This window comes from Vitis vinifera, chromosome 14 (assembly GCF_030704535.1).
Source record: "Vitis vinifera cultivar Pinot Noir 40024 chromosome 14, ASM3070453v1".
Lineage (NCBI taxonomy): Eukaryota > Viridiplantae > Streptophyta > Magnoliopsida > Vitales > Vitaceae > Vitis > Vitis vinifera.
Window position 1 is genome coordinate 28,692,144 of NC_081818.1, and position 27,984 is coordinate 28,720,127.

At 36.7% G+C, this 27,984-nt stretch overlaps 2 protein-coding genes and 3 pseudogenes across 2 annotated transcripts; 4 read left to right on the forward strand and 1 right to left on the reverse strand.

Annotated features, from left to right (window-relative positions):
• Positions 1-834: 834 nt before the first annotated feature.
• On the forward strand, positions 835-3,949 carry LOC100854877 (type IV inositol polyphosphate 5-phosphatase 7). Its single transcript, XM_010662690.3, has 7 exons — positions 835-1,297; positions 1,374-1,467; positions 1,626-1,736; positions 1,821-2,432; positions 2,790-3,053; positions 3,331-3,508; positions 3,624-3,949. The coding sequence occupies exons 1-7, from the start codon at positions 1,198-1,200 to the stop codon at positions 3,717-3,719; spliced, it is 1,455 nt and encodes a 484-aa protein (XP_010660992.1). The 5' UTR covers positions 835-1,197; the 3' UTR covers positions 3,720-3,949.
• A 52-nt stretch (positions 3,950-4,001) lies between these two features.
• LOC104881681 (uncharacterized) lies at positions 4,002-8,732 on the reverse strand. Its single transcript, XM_019225242.2, has 8 exons — positions 8,618-8,732; positions 8,201-8,370; positions 8,037-8,099; positions 7,879-7,898; positions 7,665-7,709; positions 6,284-6,351; positions 4,898-5,028; positions 4,002-4,720 (listed from the first exon to the last, which is right to left on the reverse strand). Exons 1-8 carry the CDS (start codon positions 8,688-8,690, stop codon positions 4,595-4,597), a joined length of 696 nt encoding a protein of 231 aa, XP_019080787.1. The 5' UTR covers positions 8,691-8,732; the 3' UTR covers positions 4,002-4,594.
• A 509-nt stretch (positions 8,733-9,241) lies between these two features.
• Positions 9,242-17,880, forward strand: LOC100854915 (ABC transporter B family member 15-like; annotated as a pseudogene).
• A 307-nt stretch (positions 17,881-18,187) lies between these two features.
• LOC132255090 (ABC transporter B family member 15-like) lies at positions 18,188-22,169 on the forward strand (annotated as a pseudogene).
• A 264-nt stretch (positions 22,170-22,433) lies between these two features.
• On the forward strand, positions 22,434-25,315 carry LOC109121546 (ABC transporter B family member 15-like; annotated as a pseudogene).
• The last annotated feature ends 2,669 nt before the right edge of the window (positions 25,316-27,984 follow it).

Below are 27,984 nucleotides of genomic sequence, written 5' to 3' on the forward strand. Positions count from 1 at the left end.
ATTTATTAATTTAGAGAGTATCATCCCTCTACTATATTGAATTTGTACATCTAGTTTATAAATCCAAAAAATAGATATAATAAAAAATTAATAAATAAAAGTCTAAATACTTTTTAAAAGTAATTATTAATTTTAGAAACTTGAAATAATTAAGAGATGTATCAAAACTTAATATCCTAAAAGATAAAGAAATTTCAATAACATGATTTTAGGCGTGCAATGATTCCAAAAAGAGAGTTAGAATAAAAAAGTAAAAATAATTTAAAATATTATTCAATATTATGTTTTAAATTTTTATTTGCTATTTTTTTTATAGAAATTTTAACAATTATAAATTTATATTTCATTGGACCCTTAAAACTTTTTAAATTATCTTTTATTATATACAAAGAGATTTATTATTGTTTCATACTACGATGTTAAGTGTATTTTAAGAGGAACGGAATTAAATCCAAACAATATAAAATAATTTTTTTTATGAAATTAAAATTATTTAAATTTACAAATCCAATCATATTGTGGGCCCTTAATTCAGTAAGACTCGTGCAGACGATGATTTTTATTATTTCTAATTAAAAGATTAGGACCATGAAGTCGTGGATCTCATTTCCTGCCATAAGTAAAATATCATGACAGCTCAGCTGTATGGTCCACAACTTACTGTACAGTACTATCCTCTTATCAGGTATAAAATTGTTGACCTGGACGTCAAATTAACTTGTCACGTTAAAAATCAGCACGAGGCCTACGTGACGAGCACTACACCTAACAACTCTAATGATGAGGCAAATGATACAGGCTTGTGAGGCCCATAATTTTCTTTTTGATTACATTTTAGACCAGATATTAATATCACACATTGTGCTGTGCGAGAACTTTCATAGAACGACACAACTAGCTTTGACCTTCATTTTTCTTCCATCTCTTCTTTCTCGGGCTCATCGCTCGAACTGTAATTTGTAAAGCCCGTTGGTTTTGTCACTTTCTTTCAGTTTGATCCGTCTGGTTGATAGGCGATTAACACAATGGTTCCTCACACAAAAGCCTAGTTTTATTGTTAAGATTGATGAACCTGGTAGACATGCTAGGGGGTAAATAGCTCTCGTCTGAGGGAAGTGCAGTTCGAGAAACTCCACAAGGCGCGTCGACTCCATCACCTTGTGTTTGGTGAATGGACCGGGATCTTTCTTGAGAGTAATGGATAGCGAGAAACAGAAGTCCAGAACTAGGAGTTTACGAAAGTGGTTCAAGTGGAAGCACAAGAGAGCCGACCCATATAATTTGAGTGAATTTTCAGGTTTGCTTTTTCTCCTCCTCTAGTCTGTGGATTTCCGTTGTAATTTACTTACAGTACTATTGGCTTCTATTTGCAGACGGGGGTGAAGATGAAGATGATGATTACTCTGGCGATATTTTTGTTAGGTCTTTTGAGATGGAACCATGCAGCATATTAACCAATGAGTTAAGGTGAGGTTTCAGGATATATATTTTCCTATGAGATCGAAATGGATGAAAGATGACAAGATTGTTTTGCTATATGAGTGATGATATATGACTATATCTTTTAATCAATTTCCTAAACTATCAAAAAAAATAATATATATAATTTTATCTTTATACTCCAGGATTTTTGTGGGTACCTGGAATGTTGCTGGAAGATCGCCGGTGGGGAGCTTGGCTGTAGATTTGGATGAGTGGTTAAATCCCCAGGATGCTGCCGACGTGTATGTTCTTGGGTATGTGACGAATTGAAGATTATCTGAAATCTAAAATCAGGACTTCGTAACACCACTGTAACAGCAAAGGTTTTTGTCTCGCAGATTCCAAGAGATTGTCCCCTTAAACACGCTGACGGTGATTGGCTCGGAAGACCCAACCGAAGCAACCAAATGGAACTTGCTCATTGGGAAAACTCTTAATGACAAGTATGGGTGCCCTTGGTTAACGCCCATGTTGAATCCAATCTCAAGTGACAACTACTTCTATGTGGGAATCCCTGGCTCTGAAAAAAGGAGGCACAGCGTTAGCACACTGCCGGAGACACCAACGAGATCAGGGTCAGTAATCCAGCATGATAGGCCATTTGGGCGCAGTAAGTACAAGTTAATGGCAAGCAAGAAGATGGTCGGGGTCTTCATAAGCGTCTGGATGAGGAGGGAATTGCTCAGGAGGTATTGCATTTCAAACGTGAAAGTAAGTTCAGTACCCTGTGGAATCATGGGTTATTTGGGAAACAAAGGCTCGGTTTCCGTTAGCATGTCAATTGAAGGAACTAGCTTTTGCTTCATTGCTGCCCATCTAGCTTCTGGTGAGAAGAAGGGCGACGAAGGGCGTAGGAATCACCAAGTCTCTGAAATTTTTAGGCGAACTACCTTCCCTAGACTCCCTGAAGATGATGATAATCCGCATCCTTACACCATCTTAGGACATGAGTAAGTGGTCAAACTCTCATCAAATCATATGAGAATTTGAGAATACTGTTGTCAAATCTGTCCAGGTTGATTTCCAATTCTCTTGGACCCATGCGTGAGCAAGGTCTCAATTTTGATGAGATGTTGCAATTTTGTTTTGATCTAGTCATTTCAACACTTTTGATAGCAGTATTTTCATCCCTATAGAAAGAGATTAAAAACTAAATAGTCTACCCATATAGAATATGGCTTTTGATAAAATTTTAATATGGGTGGGAAAGAATTAATTGAAGAATGAAGGCAACATGAAATGGATACCTCCATATTAAATGAAAAGTTCATTTTTTTTTAATGACAATTTAATATGTCATGGAACAGTCGGATATTCTGGTTGGGGGACCTCAACTATAGATTATGCCTGGAGGACAACTTAGCCAGGAAGCTGATAAAAAGACAAGACTGGAGAGCATTACAAGAGTTTGATCAACTAAGGAGGGAGCAAGAGGATGGTGGAGTATTCCAAGGTTGGAAAGAGGGCAACATAGAATTTGCTCCTACCTACAAGTACTCTACATCAAATTGCAATCGATACTCAGGTGGGCTTCCAAACAGATCAGGAGAAAAGCAAAGAACTCCGGCATGGTACAGTCAGTCAACCATATTCTGGATATTTGATGCAGTGATGCTTTTTACTATTATGAGTATTGCCTCCTTTGGTCAGGATTTAGTATAATTTTGGTATATGGGCCCATCAAGGGACCTAGGTCACGGGCCATATATATGATGAGCCCGGGGCCTTGTCTAACCTGCAAATGCTACAGTTCTAGCATGAATATTTTTTTCAACTCTCACTATTTCCCTTTAATTAAATAGTTTCATGAGGATGATCCATGAAAAGAGGTATTGGTTATGGCAACAGGTGTGACAGGATTCTATGGTATGGAAAGGGAGTAAAGCAACTGACCTACTTTCGGAGTGAGAGTAAGTTCTCAGATCATCGCCCTGTATCTGCCCTTTTCTCGACACAGATTGAAGTTGTCAAGTCCACCAATCCAAGAGTTGCTCCTCTCCCCACCATAACTCCTTTCGACCAAACAGTAAGTACTCCATGACCCTGTCAGTTGAAGGGGGTTCCATTAAGTAAATCTCTAGGACAAATTCATAGGCATATGACTGCAGCAATCATATTGTTACAATTCATTGTCATGACAGGGACCCAGCAATGGCGATGAAGAGGTCAAACCTACATTGCTATCATTAATTGTAAAGGATATGGAAGCATCAACAAAGCAAACGCTAAGATTATAGATCAAATATATATATAATTGTTGCAAGCTGGCTTATGTAGCTACAGGCCAGGTTTGTAGAGAAGTGCTATTTTGTTGTTGCCTTCTTTCTTTTGTCATTTTTTTCTTCTATTCCTAATATTTTTTTGATTGGAATTCTATTCCTAATATTTGCCATACAAGTTAGGCCTCATGGCAAAAGTAGAGCTGATAATTAAATAAATAATATCAACATTTATTTAATACTAAAAATATGTTACCTCAAGTCAGTGTAATGAGCGATCAGGCAACTAGGCTCTTAGAATTTTGTGGGAAATTAGATGAACTGATCTGATTGAAGCATCAAAACAGGAAGTCAGTTTGAAACAATTAACATACTCGGTCTCACCTTTTGGACAAAATGCAACCTTTTGTCACAGGGCTTTAGCTTGATTTTCTAGAGCCAATTGCAGCCATACAACAAGTGCAAGAGATATGTCCATCAAAATTCCCACTTACAATACAAATTTGAGAAGGTCAACACTTCAAATGTAATTGTCCTATTTGTTTCACATCCAACCATTCAATTGTCCTCATTTGCCTAAAGAATTCCTCCCAAGGCCTCAACATTGTCTTGCTCACAATTGGGACACATGCACCTTCTCTGAAACTCCTCACCAAGGGAAGCACAAGTTTCTTCTAGTTCAGAAGTCTGCTTGTTTTGAGTCAAAGACAGGTACAGACCAGCATAATTAATATTCAATAAGTTGTTAATAGGATACTAAACTCTGGCTGATTGCAAGAAATGCAGGAATAGAAGGAATTTTGGAAATTTCAACAACCAATCCAACTGAAATTAGTTGTGAGACTCCATACATTCCATTCTTTTCCTCCATCTTCTCAATGTCAAATCAGTGGTCATTCAATCAGTAGCATGTAATGTAGACAAGGATATCTGGTTAATTCCTGCAATTCTTTTGTTTCCTTCATGATTGCCTCCATCAGAGTCACCTTCTTTTCAATATTAATCAACTCTTGCTGGAGCTGCAGCAGTTGTAGAGCAGTCTTAACTTTTTCAGATCGTTTTATAGGGAAAATGTTAATAATTTCATCAGCTAAAGAAAAGGACTTGACGGTATTTTAATCAAATTTATAACATCAAGCCTTCTGACAATTGCATTATTACAGTGTTTTAGGATGTGCAATGGACAAATTTCTTACCTGCTTATGAATATTTTGTTCTGCCTGATATTCTTGTTCTTCCATGTTCGTTTGAGAAATTATATGGGCAAGTTTATCTTCAAGAGTTCTTAAAGCAACTTGAGCATCTTGCTCATTCACAAGTTTGTTGCCTGCTTTAAGAGCATGTTAAAATTGACTTACCAGAATACATTGCATAAACACATACCTAAATACAGACCTAATATATAGTGGCAGATATTGTAAAGAGAGGAGAAAGAAAAAGGATCAAATACAGTGAAGAAGAGGGGAAACAGGACCAAGTGTACAGTTCAGTCACAGTGCAGACTGTATTGCCATCTTCAACGTATGCAATCCAGTGTAGATTGCCAAAAATGTCCTAAGGTTCTTCATTTACCTAACAATAACCACATGCCTCTTTGGTAATATTTGACAGATATTTTCCAATTAGAATTCTATCTAGAACTCATATTTTAGGAGGTTTTCAAACTTTGTTTCAGCTTCAATCAGTTATCCTGATATTGGATATCATCTATGGAATTTCATGGAAGCTTACTAAAGATCAAAACACAGTCAAATGTGAGATATACAAAAAGATTTGACAGGTATCAGGTTTTGAACTTTAACTCGATCAAAGTTTGGTCATTCAGGAAGTGGGATAAATTTTGTAGAATTAAGTAACTGGAAAGATCTCATTTATCTATTAAAGATCCTCAATCACAGGTATAGTAGCTGGAACACAAACAAGGAAAATTGATCATACATGTGTACATCTGTAGATAAATGCATACAAGTACATCCACAAACTTTATAAAAATTGATCATACATGTGTATGTCTGCAGTAAATGCATAGAAGTATACTTACAAACTTTATGACATGCTTCTGAAAGTAACCTATCTTACAATACTCTAGGTTTCACAAACAAGCAGAAGAAAAGTTTTAAAAGAATCACAATCACAATCACAATTCTAACTCAACAAAAACATATATTCCACGAGGCATCAAAGATGAAGAGGGTAATGCTAACCAGAAATTTACTCAGGGCTTTAGATTTAATGATGATCTGATTACGGATCAGACAACTATTGCACTCAGATCCCACTAAGTTTATTATTTGGACAAAATGGTATTTTTTGACAGCCTCCAAGTCCAATTAGATGGAGCTAGATGCAACCAGTATTGCAAAGTCAAGGTTAACACTCATGTATATGCCTCCTACAACAACAAATTGCAGAGGAGTTGCTGCATAATTGACTCTGTAAACAAGTTCATTCAAACCTGAACTAAGTTAAGAATTCATATTTACTGCCACATTCAAACAACCAATTTCCAAGTAAAAAATGTCATATCATTGTGCCCACGAACATTCCCATGCAAACACACACATCAAGTAATAAAAACAGACCATTATCTGATGAAGTTGCAATGCAACTCTCTTTATGAAGAGTAGAAGCAGTTGTCTCCTGAAATCTCCTGCATTAGCAATTTAAAAATTAACCAATCCATAATTTCCCAGTGGTAATACCCGAATGCACAACTCAAATCCAAAAAAGTACAGCCCATTTCAACTAGCCTGTAAAAGGAGAAAAGGAAACCAATACACATTTCATAATGCTTTGAACACACTCTGATCACTGCACCATAGTAAATCAAATATTATGATATTTGTATTAAGATATTTATCATTTACTATGATTATTTCCATGAGAGCCATGTCTTGCACGGCTAGAATTATTAAGGAAATATGCAAGTGATAGAACTGGTATAAGCAATCATATCTCTCCCTTCCATGCTGTTTGTTTTTGTTATTCTTTATTTCAAATTTCCTAGTACTTATTTTATATGGTAGTACGTGAATAAGACCTTGCCCTAAGTGTTTTTCTTATCACTTTCACATTTTATAGAACAAGTCAGGTATCATTTTTCCTTCTTTGTTTTCCTCGCTCTGTTTGATCTAGCAGTTAGGAAAAAACGCTTCAATGAGTCAGGCGACACTAGTAATCTGCCAGATAATTTTCCCTTCTTTGTCTTCCTCACTCTGTATCTAGTCATAAGCAAAAACCACTTCAATCTTTCTCTTCATTTTTCTGGACCCACTGGCTGTCTGTTTTCTAGCCAATCTAATTTTTATCAAGTATTGGTTAACTCTCCCTGATTTTTCTACTTTCCAGTGCCTTGACTAATAGCAGAGGACTTCATCACAACATATTTATCATTTAAAGGGAGTTTATTCATTCACTTCTATCATGTCTTTGAGGCTTTGATGCTTCAAAAGCAAGTCTCTAAGTCATGTTTTATAAGCATTGATTTGGGATCATGTTCTCAGCTATTGCAACTTGCAAGTGCATGCTAGAGAAACCAGTACAAGTTTCTTGGCAATCACATATTCAAGAATCCAATTTTACTGCTTAATTACTACTATACATGGGGCTTGGCCATACAAAAGTAGGTTTCCTCTGGTGTCAAAACTGAAACCCATCGAAGGTAGGAAAGCCAATAAAACTTAAGTCATTTTTGCAATTCTTAGGAGGTTGTCAGGACAAACTGAATCTTCAAGGTCACTACACACAGAATTATAAATTTAAACAGTAAAGATTATCTGAGCTATCAAAATCTACTAATACGATTTTCAGATGGTTTAGAACAACTAAGTAAAGACTCTGTTCTACAGTTTGAATAGTAAGTTAAGAGCCTTTAGACCATCTGAAGTCCACAAAGAAACAATTTCATCATTATATGCCAAATTAAGCAAATAAAATACTAATATCTTAATTGAGGAGACGAACCTTATTTTTGTGTTTAACTCCATCATTTGTTTAATAAAGTTGTCTCTGCATAGAGAATTTAAAAAAAGAAAAAGAAAGAAAGAAAAAGACCGCAGACAAACAAACAAAACAAAAGCATTAATAATAAACTAAAATAATTTTTCGTTTGATTTTTAAACATACGATGTTTTTTAAACCGAAGCAAGTAATCAAAACGATGATGACTGATCTGTACCGTAAAGCTCCTTCTTCATTCTTTGCATGACCCAAGGATAATTTCCCAGAATAGAGTATGTAAAAACAACATAAGAGTATAAAACAAGTAACAGATTAAGATCAAACAGAAGAATCTTAATCAGATGAGAAAACGCCAGAAATAAAACCTATGAATACCTTAAGAATCCCCAAATCAGATCCAACCATCGAAACCTCATATTGAATCGCAGCATTTCTTGCCTATAAGTAATTTAAACAGAAATCAATAGGTAATTCAACAAAATATAATGAATTTGTGAAGAAATCCAATCAATAGCAGGATAAGTTAGAGAGCAACAAACCTCTAGAGTTTGAATTGAAGCTTCGTTCATAGCCAATTCAACTTCGTAGCCTTTGAGCTCTTGCTCAGCAGCTTCCTTGGAGCGTTTTGACTCTTCGAGCTCTGCATTGGCTATATCCATCTCAGATTGAAGCTCCTGGATTCGCTTCTTCAGGCTCTCCACTCTCCGTTCTGCATATCTCGCAGCCAGGAAGGGTTTGATGTCAAATATAAAAATAACAACTACTCTCCGTTTTCGGTGGAAAAACACTGCTGTTTGGTTGCTGAGAAACTGTAAGAAAAATAAAAGAAAATAAAATTTTGATTCCGATTCTTCTCTTGTTTTGTTTCCAAAAAAATTAAAACTCAATGGAGTTTTTATTTCTTTCTTTTTCCTACATTTTCTCACCAAAAACAACACTACAGAAATTATTTTCACCTCCTTGAGATTTTTCAGCAGCGAAGTCCCGAATTAGGGTTAGGAGTTGCTTCCGTGAATCAGTTCCCGCCATCAATGGTGCTTGGCTTTGAGCTCCCGTTCCCGCTTCAAACAGACCCCGGGACCACATATAAATAAAAGTTCGTGGGCCAAATTTGAGGGGAGCCCAGCCCAACATACATTCCATGACCCCTGGTGAAGGCTTCAGCATAGATCTATGGGCTCAGGCCAAGCCCAATTATTTGCATGAGTAATGGACGCAATGCCCACATTCCCTTGAGCACCAAGTCACACAAGGTGGTGAAAAAAAGCCCACAAGGCTCATGTGCTTGCTTAAATTAAACAATATCTATTAGGAGAAAGAAAAAAAAAATGAAATGCGATCAATTATGAGAATATGCTGGTGGTGTAAGAGAAAGAGGTAAGTAAGGAAATATATCCCTAAAAAGTGATACGTATCATCTTTATCAAACTATAAAGGGTCAAGAGCTTCTAGAACAAATAAACTTTTTCAACCAAATCAACATCATCTTAATAGGCTACAAACAAAAGAGCACCTCATTTCTCTATATATGGTTTGATCTTCTATTTCTTCTATTTTCTTCTCTTAAAAGCTTAGTCAGGATGGAGCTTCAAGAGGTATTGCATGAGGCACATGCATTATGACAAAATTAAGAAGTGGCATTAAATGAAGCAGATATAGAATCCGTCAACCTTATAATAAAGTGAAACCACTTTTTTCCTCTCAACTAACTACTAACCTTTGAAAAAGCATACAGTGCTCTTCTTTTAAATGCATAAAAAAAGTGTTCCTAACTTCCTATTTATGGACTGAATTTCTCTACTTAAGCTTTGAAAAAAGCATATACACTATGCTCCTTTCCACGCCTGCAATAAAGGAAAATCAAATTCTTCATCAGTCCATGGAAAATCTCTGGGTGAGACAGTAGAAAACTCATATGCTTCCATGGAGCTGCAGCCATGGAATGAAAAGAAAATTCTGGGTGTAAATAATGCAAGTGCATGAGTCAGCAACAAGTGCAAATGCATTTCCTGTAGAAGCTCTGTCCACCACAATTACTTCTTCTCCAACTGAGACGATAGTTGTTGACCAATCCAATAAAAGCAATATGTGAGAGTATCACACATTATGCTTATAATAGTGAATCATTTGCATAATGATCCAACAACCACAACAATATTTTGATCTGATCTTGCCTTTATCTTTCTTTCTTTTTTCTTTTTCTTTTTTGGATTAGTTGATTAGATGGGGATTGGTCAAGAACTTATATAACGCCAGGAACAACTCCCTTATCAAAATTAGTTCCTATCCACGCTTTGTGTTCCAATAAGAACACACCATCTTAGTTGGCCACGGGTGAAACTCTTTTGGATAATACCAAATAGATGTGACAAGATTAAGAGATAGCGAGAAAAAATGTGTGAAGGGTTTCTTCAAAGAACAATAAATTGATTAACCATTCAATCAAATCACGTCAAATATATTTCATATCTCTTTTCGATAATGTCAAATATATTTCATATCTCTTTTCAATAATACCAAATAGATGTGATAGGATTAAAGAATAGGGTGAAAATGTCAATGAAAGTGAATTGTTTCAAATAACAATAAATTGGTTAACTATCAATTAAATGACATCAAATATATTTCATATCTTTTTTTGATAATGCCAAATAAATGTGATAGGATTAAAGGATAGTGTGAAAAATGCTAATTAAAGTGAAGGTTTCTTCAAACAACAATAAATTGGTTATATATACAACATCAAATACAATTCTCTCTCCCCATTTCTATTATATATACCCATCGCTCCCATTCATTTCTTCTCGCAGTAGTATTTATAAAGGACAAAAACGTTTTTTGGAAGCAAGCAAACGGTAGAAAGTAGAAAAGCAATGGCTGGGAGGGAGATGGTTGGGAGGAAGAAGAGGCAATGGCTCTGTACGGTCCATTTTCATGCATGCCGACGCTGCAGATTTGTGGTTGATGGCCTTCGGGTTCCTCGGGGCTCTGGGTGATGGGTTTTCCATGCCAGTGGTTTTGTATGTGACCAGCGAGATTATGAATAATATCGGAAGTTCCTCAACTTCTGCTGCTGATGCCTTCGTTGATAAAATCAACGAGGTCCTTTGTTTTTCTCTCTCTTTATCTATTTATGTATACACAGGGGTGTATGTATAACTAAGCTAACCGGGATTTGGGGTTTTGGGTGATATAATGCAGTGACTTTGTTGTACATTGCTTGTGGGTCATGGGTTGCTTGTTTCCTAGGTGGGTTTTACTTTGATTTTGTTTTTACTTTTTTGTGTTTTTTCCAAGGTTGAGTCAGAGATTGAATATTGGACTTTGCTCGTTTTGTTTTGATTTTCAGAGGGTTATTGCTGGTCAAGAACAGCAGAGAGACAAACCACAAGGATGAGGGCTAGATATCTGAAAGCAGTGCTGAGGCAGGACGTGGGCTATTTCGATTCGCATGTGACCAGCACAGCAGAGGTCATCACCAGCATCTCCAACGATACTCTCGTGATTCAAGATGTTCTTAGCGAAGGTTGGTTCTTTCAATGCTGCTGTGTCTCACATGATTCATGATTTTGTTGGCTGCAAAATTGTAATGTTGGCTGATGTTTACCAGGAGGGAGAACACGGCCAATCCAACGAAACAAAGCGAATATGTTCTGGTATTTTTCTTGATTTCTGGTATTTTTCTTGATTTCCTCATGCTCAGGCGAGAAAAAAACCGATATCATCGATCCCATTGCGAAAGCGTACACCGGCTGAACCGCACCAAACAAGATTGCACTCAAACATCCCATGCTAGCTTGCTTTCACTCAGGAACGTTCATTGCCGGCAGTCTCCGGATGATGGCACTGGAAAGTCTTGCTCCCCCGTAGTGGCTATTTCTCCGGCGGGCCGGCTTGGTGCGTTTGAGTTGGCGGAACTCGAGCGGCTGACCACAGATAGACTGCGGATGCTGGTGCTGTGGAGATCCAGGCTGGTTGAGATCGCTGCGGTTGAGGAAATCGCGAGAGAGGAGGCCTCCGATGACTTCTCAGTTTGCTGGAGGCGGACGAGGGAAGTGTAGAGTCCGTCGTCGTTCTGGATGAGGTCGTGGTGAGAGCCGGTCTCCATGATCTGGCCATTCTGGACGACAGCGATGATGTCCGCGTTGCGGATGGTGGAGAGGCGGTGGGCGATGATGATGGTGGTGCGGCCATTCTGTGCCAACCCGGTTATCATTGTTGTCCAACAAACAAGATCCCTTCTACCCATTTTATCAAACACCCTCATCGCTTCGTCCATCTTCCCACACTCGGCATACAAATTCAGAACCGCTGCCCCAACAAAAACATCATCCCCATACCCTTGATCAATCGCTTCGCGCCAAGTCTCCTCGCCACTCCTCAAATCCAACGACCTCGTACACGCCTTCAGCACAACAGTGTAAGTTGAGCTATCGGGTCTAATCCCTTCTGACGCCATCCGATGATAAAGACTCAAAGCTTCAAACATCGCACCTCTTCGTGAATATGCGATGATCATAGCACTCCAAGCATCTACACCACATTGAGGCGATTTGTCAAACACTTGGCGCGCAGATTCGATGTGGCCCAGTCGAGCGTATAGTATTAGCTTCGCATTGGAGTTTCCATGACCAAAGATCCCAGTCAAGATCGCGAGAGCATGGATTTTAGCAATAGTTGGTTTGTCTTTCGAGGCTACTAGAAGAGTTTTCAGACTTTTTGAACTAACTAACCTCATTGCCGACACCGAGGAAACGACCAAGGGCGGGAAACCACAGCAATATCTCTGTTGCAGAGGTTTTATGACCCACTTGGTGGGGAGATTCTTCTTGATGGGGTGGCCATTGATAAGTTACAGCTCAAGTGGGTGAGGTCACAGATGGGCCTAGTGAGCCAAGAACCAGCACTTTTTGCAACCACCATTAAAGAGAACATACTTTTCGGAAAAGAGGACGCTATCATGGAGGAGGTGGTTGCTGCTGCCAAAGCTTCAAATGCTCAAAATTTCATTTGTCAGTTGCCTCAGGGGTATGATACCCAGGTTCGTTCTACTTGTCGCGTCCTGCACCTCTCCTCTTTCGTTTTCTGTCCCTTTCTTTCCTTTCTTTTTAGCTACTAACTTTGGTTTCGCACATTCTTGGAAATCACTTTTTGCATACTATATCATATGACGAATACGCTTTAAAATATATCATATTAAGAATGTGTTTTATAGCGTTGTAAGAATTTTTATTTTTTATTTTTAATAATTAAATGATAAAAAAAATTTAGAAAACGTATTCTAAAATTAGACTAACTTATACACGTATAATATTCTATAATTTTATTATTGATTAAGATAATCAATGTGAATATTTTTCATGATAAAACTACTCGCATAAGTTAGTTCATAATTAACTAATAATTAATTTAAAATTATATTATGTAGATTTCATAGAACGACAAGTGATTCATTCATGCTTGTCCTTAGAATTTAAGTTCAGAAAAATATTAAAAATGTTTTTCAAAATTATTATTATTATTTAAAATTTAAAGTAAAGTAATAAATAAAAGATGATAAGCACGTGTGCAGGTAGGGAAGAGAGGAGTTCAGATGTTAGGAGCACAGAAGCAAAGAATCGCCATTGCATCCGCCATCATCAAAGCCCCACAAATCCTCTTCCTCGATGAGGCAACCAACGCGTTAGACTTCGAGTTGGAGCGAGTTGTCCAAGAAGCCTTAGACAAAGCGGTCGTTGGCCGCACCACCATCATCACCGCCCACTGCTTCTCCACCATCCACAACGCGGACATCATCGTTGTCGTCCAGAATGGCTAGATCATGGAGACCGGCTCTCATGACGACCTCATCCAAAATGACGACGGACTCTACACGTCCCTCGTCTGCCTCCAACAAACTGAGAAGTCATTAAAGGCCTCATCTCTCGCAATTTCCTCAATCGCAACAATCTCAACCAACCTAGATCTCCACAACACCAGCATCCACAGTCTATCTCTGGTCAGTCGCTTGAGTTCTGCCAACTCAACCGCACCAAGCCAGCCCACCAAAGAAATAGCCTGTAATGACCGGGTATTTTATGACACGTTAGCATTTTTAGTTTGAAAAGTCTTATTTTGTGTGATGGTTGAAAAGTCAAAAAGAAAAGTGTTTGGAGAACACGTGTCAATTTCGGATCGGTGAATTTCATTTTATTGTGTCGGTCAAATAGACGAGTTGAAATTTTATGTCATGTCAGCCTTAGGGTAGAAAATTTCTTAAGATTTTAGAAATTGAAAATTTTCGGAAACGAAAAACGAAAACGAAAAAAAAAATGAATTAATTAAAAATTAATTAGAATTAATAAAAAAAATTAAATTAAACTTATGAATAATAAAATTGAGAAAAATTAGTTTTAGATTGGTGTTAATAAATAAATTTGTATGTTAAAAAAAAATGAATTGGAAATCAAATAAAACAATTAGAACAAACAAAAGAAAATAAAATAAAAGAAATAAAATAAAAATATTCATTGGGCTTTGAATATTGGCCGTTTAAGGTAATGGGTTATAAAAGAAAAAAAGATATGAAATGGATTGGGCTTAGATATGGGCTGGTGGTAGGAAGCCTTTGTTGTTAAAAAAAAAAGGAGGAATTTTTGAAAAGGGCAGAACGCGGGGAGAAGAAAGAAGCAGCGGCTGTGGAATTTTGGGGTTCTCGCCGGATCTTTGACCGGCCGTTTGGATGGCCAAACGATCTCTGTTTCAGCCCAAATTCGGAGGAAGTGCTCTATTCGACTAGAGGAACAAGTCTACGATGGCTGATTTCATTTTTAACGGGTCAATTCTCAGATTTGTGATAGGGGAAAACTAACCCTAAAACTCAAATTTAATGTATTTTTCATTGAAAAAAATTATAAATCTGATAATTATGAGTTAAGTAGGTAATTGTGATGTTGTGTGAATTTTCTAGAATGATTTGGGATTTTTTTCTGGATTTTTTTTGTAATTTCCGGAATTCTTTGTAATTGATAAATAATTATTTTAAGTGTTAAAAATTGTTAGAAATGTAGGAAAATTCCGGAATTAGGGCAAGATTTCAAATCTAGTGATTTATGAATTTTTGAAAATTGATTGGAATATTTGTGGTAATTTTATTGTGAAAAATTAGTTATTTTCAAATATTAGGAATTATTAGAATTATTGAAAAAATTTGAAATTGTGATATAAATTCAAGTATATTGATGTGTGAATTTCCGAAAATTCGTTGGTATATTTTCGGGAATTTTAATGTGAAAATTTTATTTTATTGGGTTATTGAAAATGTTGGAATTGTTGAAATTATTGAGGAATTTTGGAGTTCGTGGCATTCATTTGCATTATGGTTGTATGAAGAAAAAAAAAATTGTGAAAAGTGTATGAAATGAAAAAAAATAAAATAGTGATGAAAAGTGAAAGCCCGTGTGAGGCGAACTAAGAAGGGAGAGAGATCCCTAGGGTGAAAGACCCAAAAGTTTACCCCGGAAAGACTCCGAATGGGGAGTATATTTGGGTGCGGACACGTATCCTTCGGTGAAAGCCCGAGAACGATAGAGCATTGTATGACCGTGTGTCACACGTTCATATGTATTCATTTAATGATTGGATGTTGTGGGATTGAGTATAATGTTATATGTTAAATTGTGTGACTTGATTTATATTGGTAAACTGTTGTGTTTGGGTTATTGAAATATAGAAATTCCCCATTAACCCTTTGGGTGTTAGGCACCCTACTGAGCAATGTGGAAATGCTCACCCTTTTTTTTTATATATATTTTTAGATGCAGATATCACTCCTGAGGATCCACAAGTGGGACAGGGAGGACTTCAGGATGCCCCTGGAGCGGTTTAGTGGAATGTGTTTTATTTATTTATTTTTATTGTGTTTGTGGCATTGAGACCTTGTAATAAGTGAATTATGGATAATGAAATAAGACCTTAATTTGATTAAGGGGATTTTTATGAAATTTTATTTTGGAATGCAATGATGTTTATTAAATCTTAATGTGTTTGAGTAAGGTTTGAAATATTTTTAGTTGGTGAGAACCTAATGGGACTTATATGTGGAAAAAAAAAAATTCAGAGTGTTTTAGTTGACTGCCAACGTGGAATAGGAGAAACCCTTAGGGTCAAACCTTTGACCTGGGGTCACGGGCCAAATTTTGGGTCGCCCGGAATTTGGGTCGTGACATAGCCACTACGGCAAAGCAAGACTTTCCGGTGCCATCGTTCCGGAGACTGCCGGCAATGAACCTTCCTGAGTGGAAGCAAGCTAGCATGGGATGTTTGAGTGCAATCTTGTTTGGTGCGATTCAACCGGTGTACACATTTGCAATGGGATCGATGATATCGGTTTTTTTCTTGCCTGAACATGATGAAATCAAGAAGAAAAAAAAAACAGAACATATTCGCTTCGTTTCGTTGGATTGGCTGTGTTCTCTCTCTTGGTAAATATCAGCCAACATTACAATTTTGCAACCATGGGAGAGCACTTGACCAAGCAAGTGAAGGACATGATGTTTTCAAAGATACTGACTTTTGAAGTAGGGTGGTTTGACCAAAACCAGAACTCCACTGGTGCCATTTGCTCCTGGCTCGCCAAAGATGCCAATGTGGTAAGTATATTATTTTAAATTTATAAAAAATAATTATTAAAAAACTCAAAACTGACGTCACTTTTTCCTTTTTGTTTTGAGCTAAATTATTAAAATTGTGAATGATAAACTTGAACAGATGTCGGATTAAGAAAAATAATTAAGTATATTACATTACCATCCATCTTGTTTTAGTCATCCCTCTATACTTAAGGAAAGATGTCTCTTGTGAGACTTTAAGTAAACTGAAAAAGAATAGCAAGTTGTCGCCGTAACCAGGGTACTAAGTTTGGTTCAAAGGCATAGCCACCTTCATTGTTTTAGTGCTTAAAAAAATTAGTAAATTTATGGCTGGGAATGTCCACGATAAAGTCATCTCTAATGTTATGTCTTTACTTTGCAATGAACTAGTGGTTTCCCTAGATGGTGACTTGTTTTTGGCTTAAACAATTGGAACACGTTAATCACTAATAAATTAATTAAGATTGATTGATCACTGATTGTGGTTAATGATTACAAGAGTTTATGACGGCCATGGGCAGACTCAATCAAGGTTAAGGGATGGGTGACCCTATGGGCCTAGAGACATGACCAACAACATTAATAACATTGATTGCATGCACATCACGTTAAGTTTATTTGTGATTTTTTTCAGTAGGTGAGATCATTGGTGGGTGATCGAATGGCACTTGTTGTCCAAACCTTCTCAGTTTTGATCATCGCTTGTGCAATGGGTCTGATCATTGCGTGGAGACTTGTTGTGGTGATGATAGCGGTTCAACCGCTCATTATAGTCTACTACTACACCAGACGGGTGCTTCTCAAAAGCATGTCCGCTAAGGCTATCAAGGCCCAAGAAGAAAGCAACAAGCTCGCAGCCGAAGCGGTATCTAATCTCTGAACCATCACAATCTTTTCATCCCAAGCCCGAATCCTGAGAATGTTTGAGGTCACATAGGAAGGTCCCCTACGGGAAAGTATCCGTCAATCATGGTTCGTTGGGATCGGACTCGGGACCTCCTAAAGCCTCGTGACATTTACTTGGGCTCTAGATTTTTGGTATGGGGGCAAGTTAATCTCATAAGGCTACATTTCATCAAAAGCATTGTTTGAGACATTGATGATCTTAATAGGCACCGATCGTGTCATTGCCGATGTCGGAAGCATGACCAATGATATCACCAAATGGTCAGACGCGGTTGATTCGGTTTTCAAAGTCCTTAACTGCTACACACGAATAGAACCCAAAGATCCGGATGGTCACCAACCCGAAAAAATAATAGGTCAAGTTGAAATTCCTGAGGTGGACTTTGCTTACCCAACCAGACTTGATGTACTTGTCTTTAAAAGCTTCTCAATCAATAGAGAAGCTGGAAAATCAAACGGCACTTGTAGGATAGAGAGGGTTCGACAAATCAACTATCATTGGCTTAGTAGAAAGATTCAACGGCCCACTCCAAGGAATCGTCAATATCGACAGCAAAAATATAAGGTCCTATCACCTTAGAGTACTACGGAAACACATCGTACTAGTGAGTCAAGAGCCCACACTATTTGCAGGCACCATAAGAGAAAACATTGACTACAACGTATCTCATAAAATATTCTAAAAAATTTCAAGTATTAAAAGTTTTATAAACGTGTTCTAAAATTATTATGAAACATACTAACTTATACGCATATAATATTCTATAATTTTATTATTGATTAAGAAAATAAATGTGAACATTTTTTCAAGGTTCATGGCAAAACCACTCATTATAGCATAAGTTAATTCATAATTAACCAATAATTAATTTAAAATTATATTATGTAGATTTCATGAAACCCTTAGAATTCAAGTTTAGAAAAACATTAAAAATGTTTTTCAAAATTACTATTATTATTTGAAATCTAAAGTAAAGTAATAAATAAAAGATGATAAGCACGTGTGCAGGTAAGGGAGAGAGGAGTTCAGATGTCAAGAGCGCAGAAGCAGAGAATCACAATTGCACGCACATTGCATGTGTGTAGTAATAAGCCTTGGTTTGTTTTTGGGTTGGATGCGTTCAAGTCACACCGCTCACGTACAAAGTTGCACATTTTTTAAGTATTAAAAGTTTTTTTATTTAATTGTTTTTTAGCACTTGAATGATAAAAAAATTTCAAGTATTAAAAGTTTTAGAAACGTGTTCTAAAATTATTATGAAACAGGCTAACTTATACATGTATAATATTCTATAATTTTATTATTGATTAAGAAAATAATTGTGAATATTGTTTCAAGGTTCATGGCAAAAACACTCATTATAGTATAAGTTAGTTCATAATTAACCAATTATTAATTTAAAATTATATTATGTAGATTTCATGAAACATCAAGTAATTTATTCATGTCACCCTTTAGAATTCAAGTTCAGAAAAACATTAAAAATATTTTTCAAAATTAATATTTTTATTTGAAATATAAACAAAAGTAATAAATAAAAGATGATAAGCACATCTGCACATGGGGAAGAGAGGAGTTCACATGTCAGGAGGGTGATTGGAGCCAAAATATGTGCTCTGATGGCACATATTCGATATGATTTGTGCACCAAAGGACATTCAAATCACCCAACTTGACATAAATCAATGCTAAGGCCTTAGCCATGAGTTTAATCTATACTTTGGAGATTTATCTCAAGTTCAAGGGAAGAAAATTGTGCAAATTGAATGACTTTAGATTTTGAAAGATCAAGAAATGGCTAAATGAGGAAATAAGTGAGTCAAGACTCAATGAACGTAAGGAAAGGAAAAACAAGGATATCATGAGGTTGGAGGATGATAAACGACCATTATGGAGTAAGAAAGAAGGCAAGAAAGCATGGGAAATGAGACATGAAGCAAGATTTAGCTGCATGGAAATTTAGAACTCAAAAATCTAATGGCATTATATACTCTGATTTTGAGGATAAATTTGGAGCACTTTCTGGAATCCATTATATATATACACTATATATCGTTTCGAAGCTCGGGAAGTCAGGAGTCCAACTCTTCAAACGGTTTGCAAATCGGAGCTGAAATGAAGAAGTTATGACCATTTGAAGACAACTGCACCAAGTTGGAGGGTCATTTCGAAATGATTTTGAAATTCAACTTATGAATTCGAAATCCACTTCGAAATGACACCAATTTCGAATTCACCCACTGCCACTTTGATGTTCCGCCTCCTCTACCTCGGGAATTGCATCTAAAGCACTCCATCCGCCCTAGGTGGACCCCACACGACTAGAAATCACAATTTTATTATTTTTTAATCATTTTTAGGAAATTATTTTGTAAGAAGTGGCCAATGAGAGTGTGCCACATGTTAGGTAATTGAGGATATTATATAAACTCTCTCAATTCTAGGTTTTAGGCATCTTGGATTTTTTTTCTGGAAAGTTTGACATTGAAAGTGGAAGAAGACGAGAACTTTGGTTTGTTTTCTTTTTCTTCTTTATTGAATATATTGTTTTTAGTTTCTTTTGATTCAAATTATGGATTTTTACCCTATTATGGATTGTGAATGTGACATCACCCCCATGAGAGGCTGAGAGCCAACTTGGGGCTTGAAGCATGAAAACCTAAGGGTTAGGAAACCTATAAGGACAATGGGTAAATTATTTTAACAATGAGATTAATTATTGGTTGGGTGACAATTTATCATTTTTTTTATCCTATCCTTGTGAGTTCGTTTAGGGAATGATACGGTAGGTTATTACTTGATACTAGTGATTCTTGGTAATTCTTGATCATTAGTTATCCTCGTCTTACCTACCGTTATTTGCCCCTAAACAAAGCTATAAGGAGTAGGAAGGGTTAAAAAGTCAAATCTTAAATTGATAATCAATCTCATTCATTTGATGGTTTTAGGAATCTGTTTGAAAAATGAAAAATTAGGTTTCAGATGCAATTTTGAGTTATAGAACCCAACTTGATCGCGAGTGGCCAAGGATCCCAAAACCCTAAGATCATATTACTTAAAATACCCTTGTTTTCTATAATTTCTATACCCTAGGTTGGATTGTGGAAAACCCCAAACTTGAATCAATTGAATTTAAAATCAATATTCATTTTCTCTTATTAATCCAATTTCTTTTACTTAGTTTCACATTATTCACATATTGTTTTTCACTTAAGGATTTAAACAAAAACAATTCATTTATTCTAGTATTGACAATTTTCATAAGCCAGTCCTTGAGAACGATACCCGGAATACTACAAAAGTCGTAGTGACTCTTTCTCTAGTTTTTCTTGACCAGAGTTACTACGTAAAAAGGCTAAGTATTTTGGTACAATAGAGAAATTTCGGTCAGAGGGTAGAAGTAGAAAATCGCCATTGCACCCGCCATCATCAAAGCCCCACAAATTCTCCTCCTCAACGAGGCAACCAACGCGTTAAACTCCGAGTGGAGACTTGTTGTGGTGATGATAGATGTTCAACCGCTCATTATAGTCTGCTACTACACCAGACGGGTGCTTCTCAAAAGCATGTCCGCTAAGGCTAGCAAGACCTAAGAAGAAAGCAACAAGCTCGCAACCGAAGCTGTATCTAATCTCTGAACCATCACAGTCTTTTCATCCCAAGCCCAAATCCTGAAAATATTTAAAGTTGCACAGGAAGGTCCCCTACGGGAAAGTATCCGTCAATCATGGTTCTTTGGGATCGGACTCGGGATCTCCCAAAGCCTCATGACATTTACTTGGGCTCTATATTTTTGGTATGGGGGCAAGTTAATCTCACATGGCTACATTTCATCAAAAACATTGTTTGAGACATTAATGATCTTAATAGGCACCGATCGTGTCATTGCCGATGTTGGAAGCATGACCAGTGATATCACCAAAGGGTTAGACGCGGTTGATTCGGTTTTCAAAGTCCTTGACCGCTACACACGAATAAAACCCAAAGATCCGGATGGTCACCAGCCCGAAAAAATAATAGGTTAAGTTGAAATTAGTGATGTGGACTTCGCTTACCCAGCCAGACCTGATGTACTTGTCTTTAAAAGCTTCTCAATCAATATAGAAGCTGCAGGAAAATCAACGGCACTTGTAGAATAGAGTGGGCCCGACAAATCAACTGTCATTGGTTTAGTAGAAAGATTCTACAACCCACTCCAAGGAATCGTCAATATCGACGGCAAAGATATAAGGTCCTATCAACTTAGAGTACTACGGAAACACATCGCACTAGTGAGTCAAGAGCCCACACTGTTTACAAGCACCATAAGAGAAAGCATTGACTACGACGTATCTAATAAAATATTCTAAAAAATTTCAAGTATTAACAGTTTTATAAATGTGTTCTAAAATTATTATGAAACATACTAACTTATACACATATAATATTCTATAATTTTATTATTGATTAAGAAAATCAATGTAAACATTTTTTCAAGGTTCATGGCAAAACCACTCATTATAGCATAAGTTAGTTCATAATTAACACATAATTAATTTAAAATTATATTATGTAGATTTCATGAAACGTCGAGTGATTTATTCATGTCCACCTTTAGAATTCAAGTTAAAAAAAACATTAAAAATATTTTTCATATTATTATTTTTATTTGAAATCTAAACTAAAGTAATAAATAAAATATGATAAGCACATTTGCACATGGGGGGGAGAGAAGTTCAGATGTCAAGAGGGTAGAAGTAGAGAATCGCCATTGCACCCGCCATCATCAAAGCCCCACAAATCCTCCTCCTCGACGAGGCAACCGACACGTTAGACTCCGAGTGGAGACTTGTGGTGATGATAGCAGTTCAACCGCTCATTATAGTCTGCTACTACACCAGACGGGTACTTTTCAAAAGCATGTCGGCTAAGGCTACCAAGGCCCAAGAAGAAAGCAGCAAACTCGCAGCCGAATCAGTATCTAATCTCTGAACCATCACAGTTTTTTCATCCCAAGCCCGAATCCTAAAAATGTTTGAGGTCGCATAGGAAGGTCCCCTACGGTGAAGTATCCGTTAATCATGGTTTGCTGGGATCAGACTTGGGACCAACCAAAGCCTCGTGACATTTACTTAGGTTCTGGATTTTTGGTATGGGGGCAAGTTAATCTCACAAGGCTACATTTAATCAAAAGCATTGTTTGAGACATTGATGATCTTAATAGGCACCGGTCGTGTCATTGCCGATGCCGGAAGCATGACCAGTGATATCACCAAAGGGTCAGACGCGGTTGATTCGGTTTTCAAAGTCCTTGACCGCTACACACGAATAGAACCCAAAGATCCGGATGGTCACCAGCCCGAAAAAAATAATAGGTCAAGTTGAAATTCATGATGTGGACTTCGCTTACCCAGCCAAACTTGATGTACTTGTCTTTAAAAGTTTCTCAATCAATATAGAAGTTGCAGGAAAATCAACGGCACTTGTAGAGTAGAGTGGGTCCGACAAATCAACTGTCATTGGTTTAGTAGAAAGATTTTACAACCCACTCCAAGGAATCGTCAATATCGACGACAAAGATATAAGGTCCTATCACCTTAGAGTACTACGGAAACACATCGCACTAGTGAGTCAAGAGCCCACACTGTTTGCAAACACCATAAGAGAAAACATTGACTACAACGTATCTCATAAAATATTTTAAAAATTTTCAAGTATTAAAAGTTTTATAAATGTTTTCTAAAATTATTATGAAACATACTAACTTATACACGTATAATATTCTATAATTTTATTATTGATTAAGAAAATCAATGTGAACATTTTTTTCAAAGTTCATGGCAAAACCACTCATTATAGTATAAGTTAGTTTATAATTAACCAATAATTAATTTAAAATTATATTATGTAGATTTCATGAAACATGAAGTGATTTATTCATGTCCACCTTTAGAATTCAAGTTCAGAAAAACATTAAAAATATTTTTCAAAATTAATATTTTTATTTGAAATATAAACTAAAGTAATAAATAAAATATGATAAGCACATCTGCACGTGGGGGAGAGAGAAGTTCAGATGTCAAGATGGTAGAAATAGAGAATCATCATTGCACCCGCCATCATCAAAGCCCCACAAATCTTCCTCCTCGACGAGGCAACCAATGCGTTAGACTCCGAGTGGAGACTTGTTGTGGTGATGATAGCGGTTCAACCGCTCATTATAGTCTACTACTACACCAAACGGGTGCTTCTCAAAAGCATGTCCGCTAAGGCTATCAAGGCCCAAGAAAAAAGCAGCAAGCTCGCAGTCGAAGCGGTATCTAATCTCCGAACCATCACAGTCTTTTAATCCCAAGCCCGAATCCTAAATATGTTTAAGGTGGCATAGGCCTTATGGGAAAGTATTCGTCAATCATGGTTTGTTGGGATTGGACTCGGGACCTCCCAAAGCCTCGTGACATTTACTTAGGCTTTGGATTTTTGGTATGGGGGCAAGTTAATCTCTTAAGGCTACATTTCATCAAAAGCATTGTTTGAGATATTGATGATCTTAATAGGCACCGGTCGTGTCATTACCGATGTCGGAAGCATGACCAGTGATATCACCAAATGGTCAGACATGGTTGATTCGGTTTTCAAAGTCCTTGACTGCTACACACGAATAGAACCCAAAGATCCGGATGGTCACCAACCCAAAAAAATAATAGGTCAAGTTGAAATTCGTGATGTGGACTTCGCTTACCCAGCCAAACCTGATGTACTTGTTTTTAAAAGCTTCTCAATCAATATAGAAGCTGGAAAATTAACGGCACTTGTAAGACAGAGTGGGTCCGACAAATCAACTATCATTGGTTTAGTAGAAAAATTCTACGACCCACTCCAAGAAAGCGTCTATATCGACGGCAAAAATATAAGGTCCTATCACCTTAGAGTACTACGGAAACACATCGCACTAGTGAGTCAAGAGCCCACATTGTTCGCAGGCACCATAAGAGAAAACATTGCCTATGACGTATCTCATAAAATATTCTAAAAATTTTCAAGTATTAAAAGTTTTATAAACGTATTCTAAAATTATTATGAAACAGACTAACTTATACACATATAATATTCTATAATTTTATTATTGATTAAGAAAATCAATGTGAACATTTTTTCAAGGTTCATGGTAAAACCACTCATTATATCATAAGTTAATTCATAATTAACCAATAATTAATTTAAAATTATATTATGTAGATTTTATGAAACGTTAAGTGATTCATTCATGTTCACCCTTAGAATTCAAGTTTAGAAAAACATTAAAAATGTCTTTCAAAATTATTATTATTATTATTATTGGAAATCTAAAGTAATGTAATAAATAAAATATGATAAGCACGTGTGCAGGTGAGGAAGTTCAGATGTCGGGAGTGCAGAAGCAAAGAATCTCCATTGCACCCGCCATCATCAAAGCCCCACAAATCCTCCTCCTCGACGAGGCAACCAACGCGTTAGACTCCGAGTCGGAGCGAGTTGTCCAAGAAGCCCTAGACAAAGCGGTTGTTGGTCGCACTAGCATCATCATCCCACCGCCTCTCCACCATCTATAACGCGAACATCATCGTTGTCGTCCAAAATGGCCAGATCATGGAGACCGACTCTAAAGACGACCTCATCCAGAACGACGACAGACTCTACACTTAACTTGTTTGCCTCCAACAAACTGAGAAGTCATCGGAGGCCTCATCTTTCAAGATTTCCTCAAACGCAGCGATCTCAACCAGTTTGGATCTCCAAAGCACCAGTATTTGTAGTCTATCCGTGGTCAGCCACTCGAGTTTCGCCAACTCAAACACACCAAGCCGACTTGCGGGAGAAATAGCCACTATGACGAAGCAAGACTTTCCGGTGTCGTCGTTCTGGAGATTGCTGGCAATGAACCTTCCTGAGTGGAAACAAGCTAGCATGGGATGTTTGAGTGCAATCTTGTTTGGTATGGTTCAGCCGGTGTACGCATTCGTAATGGGATCGATGATATCGGTTTATTTCTTGCCTGAGCATGACGAAATCAGTAAAAAAAAAAAGAACATATACGCTTTGTTTCATTGCATTGGTTGTGTTCTCCTTCCTAGTAAATATCAACCAACATTACAATTTTGCAGCCATGGGAAAACACTTGACCAAGCAGGTGGAGAAGATGATGTTTTCAAAGATACTGACTTTTGAAGTAGGGTGGTTTGACAAAAACCAGAACTGCATTGGTGCCATTTGCTCTTGGCTCGCCAAAGATGCCAATGTGGTAAGTTCATTATTTTAAATTTATAAAAAATAATTATTAAAAAACTCAAGATTGACGTCACTTTTTCCTTTTTGTTTTGAGCTAAATTATTAAAACTGCGAACAATAAACTTGAACAGATGTCGGACATGCAATGATTGAAGAAAATGTAACCCACATCTAGACCTCTTAATTTAAGAAAAATAATTAAGTATATTATATTACCATCCATCTTGTTTTAGTCATCCGTCTATGCTTAAGGAAATGTGTCTCTTGTTGAGACTTTAAGTAAACTAAAAAAGAATAGCAAGTTGTCGCCGTATCCAAGATACTAAGTTTTATGGGGGCTCATCTCCATGTGCCTCTCTTTTCCAGCTGGGAAGGCACCTTGGCTGACCGTGGGGCATGGCAACCACTCGAATCATTCCATCCAAACCACTGCCAGTTCTACCCGATATCAGGCATAAAGAAGCATTTGCCCTATAGGGTTGATTAACATAAGGAAACCGGACTCCCCAAACTAACAGTACCGCCCGATCAAGACTTCAAGACCTACTGACATATGTAATTATTCACATCTGGCATGGGAATGGCTGATGGGATCTTTTCTAGCCCTCAAATCCATGTCAATTGATTAATACACACAACCCCATACCACCAGCAGGTTGAAGGGATAGGCGACTGCATGGTCAAACATCATGACACATCATCTGACAGCACCTGTCAGTCGTCCAAAACTGTAATGATTGCTCTACCACCTGCAAGACAATCATCATTACTGAGAAGATCAAAGTGCTTAGTCAGCACTACAATGACATTCTCTTCAACACTATAAAACCTTCCTAAAACACAAACAAGGTACGTGCACATAAACTGGCATATTCACTCTCTCAATTGAGGAGCTTGAACTATCTCTGCCTGACTTAAGATTCGGAAGGGCGTGCCCAAACCATCTGTCCAGACATCCTTTGTACAGGTAGTAAGCTCACCTAGTCTCATCATTGCTGGGCAAAAGCTCTGAGAAGCACAACGTGGGGAGGAAGGTTGTCTAATCTCTATTAATTTAAACGGATCTGACTCTGGTTGGTTTTGCACCAACATTGGCATCGCCTATGGGAACGTTTAAGGATGTCAACACCCTTTAGAAGTCGATCGTCATCTATGGGTAGTGAGAGCTACTTTGACTGGATTGAAAGCATGGAAAAACGCTAGCAAGAGAGTGAACGACAGGTACAGTCCCTGCTCTGCGAGACAAAGAGACTTAAGGAAGAAAATGACGAGTTGCGAGCCCAAGTATCATCATCGAGCCCTCTCACAGCCGACTACCTAAGCGCTAGCGAACAACATCCAGACAGAATGACAAGACATCTTTTCCCAGGAACATAGAGTCCCCTTCTGGCAGTTATGAGATACAGCTAGAAGAGAAGCTTCCACCAACCCATTAGGTGCAGTTGGAAGAGAGATCCGACTCCACCCATGTGTCAACAAAGAGGAGGCGTGATAGGAGGTCACGTCTGTCTAACGTAATGTGAGCTCGGTTGGGACCCCAATCACCTAGCATAAGAGGAAAACCTTATGAATGTCCTCCCTTTGCCACGCAAGACTCCAGCTAACCTGCCCACATGAGAAAAAAAAAAAAAAAAAAAAAAGAGCAAAACAAAACTCCAACATTCTTTTTCTTCATTTTCTCCATTGAGCACTGAACCAAACAAAAAAAATTCATCTCCTATTCTCCTTATCAAAAACCCAACTTCGTGAAACCCAATGTTATTTGGATGCATTGTTTTTTAAAATTATTATTATTTATTTTGATTTTGTAAAAACATTGTAAATTAAATTTATATAATATTAATTAAATTTTAAACATAATTCAATATATAATATTAATTAAATTTAATAAAATTCTTATTGAAAATAAAATTAGTTTTATATTTAAACAATAAATAGTTTTTAGTAAAATAGGAATGGTAATATTATATTACAATCACAAATTTATATAGGGATAATTGTGTTTCGACCTAGTTGGGCCCAAAAATTAAGCTTTGGTCTATATAAGTTCACTATTTAAACCCAAGACCTAGAGAAAGTGTGAAAATTGAAAAGAATGATAAGGATTTTTTATCTTTCCAAAAATGACATTTATTGACTATGAAAAAAAAAAAAAGAGTAGAAAAACATTAATTTAAATTATATTTCTTTTGCAAACCTCAATAAAATTTAGTGATTTGGAAAAAAATAAACTATTTTCCAAAAAAATAAAAATAAATTATTATTATTTAAAAATCAAACATCTTATATATTAAAAAAATTATGTATATAAAAAATAACTGAAAATATGTCAAATTTATTTTTTTTTAAATGATATATTTTTATAATATATTTTTTAAAAAAATTAGTTTTCTAAAAATAATAAATTTTCAGAATAATTATTAAAAAAAATAAGATAAAAAAGTTTTCAAACATTATGATAAAAAATAGTTTTGAAGGGTATATTGATCTTTTCATATTTTATATCCTCTCCATTAATTATGCAACTTTCATGAGCCAA

Excerpts from the sequence above, each read along its gene's own strand:
- LOC100854877 (XM_010662690.3), top strand. The coding sequence starts at position 1,198 with ATGGATAGCGAGAAACAGAAGTCCAGAACTAGGAGTTTACGAAAGTGG. Across the intron at positions 1,468-1,625 it reads ATATTAACCAATGAGTTAAG|GATTTTTGTGGGTACCTGGA; the intron begins GTGAGGTTTCAG and ends TTTATACTCCAG. Across the intron at positions 2,433-2,789 it reads TACACCATCTTAGGACATGA|TCGGATATTCTGGTTGGGGG; the intron begins GTAAGTGGTCAA and ends GTCATGGAACAG.
- LOC104881681 (XM_019225242.2), bottom strand. The coding sequence starts at position 8,690 with ATGGCGGGAACTGATTCACGGAAGCAACTCCTAACCCTAATTCGGGAC. Across the intron at positions 8,371-8,617 it reads TGCTGAAAAATCTCAAGGAG|AACGGAGAGTGGAGAGCCTG; the intron begins GTGAAAATAATT and ends CGAGATATGCAG. Across the intron at positions 7,710-7,878 it reads AATGAAGAAGGAGCTTTACG|AGACAACTTTATTAAACAAA; the intron begins GTACAGATCAGT and ends TTCTCTATGCAG.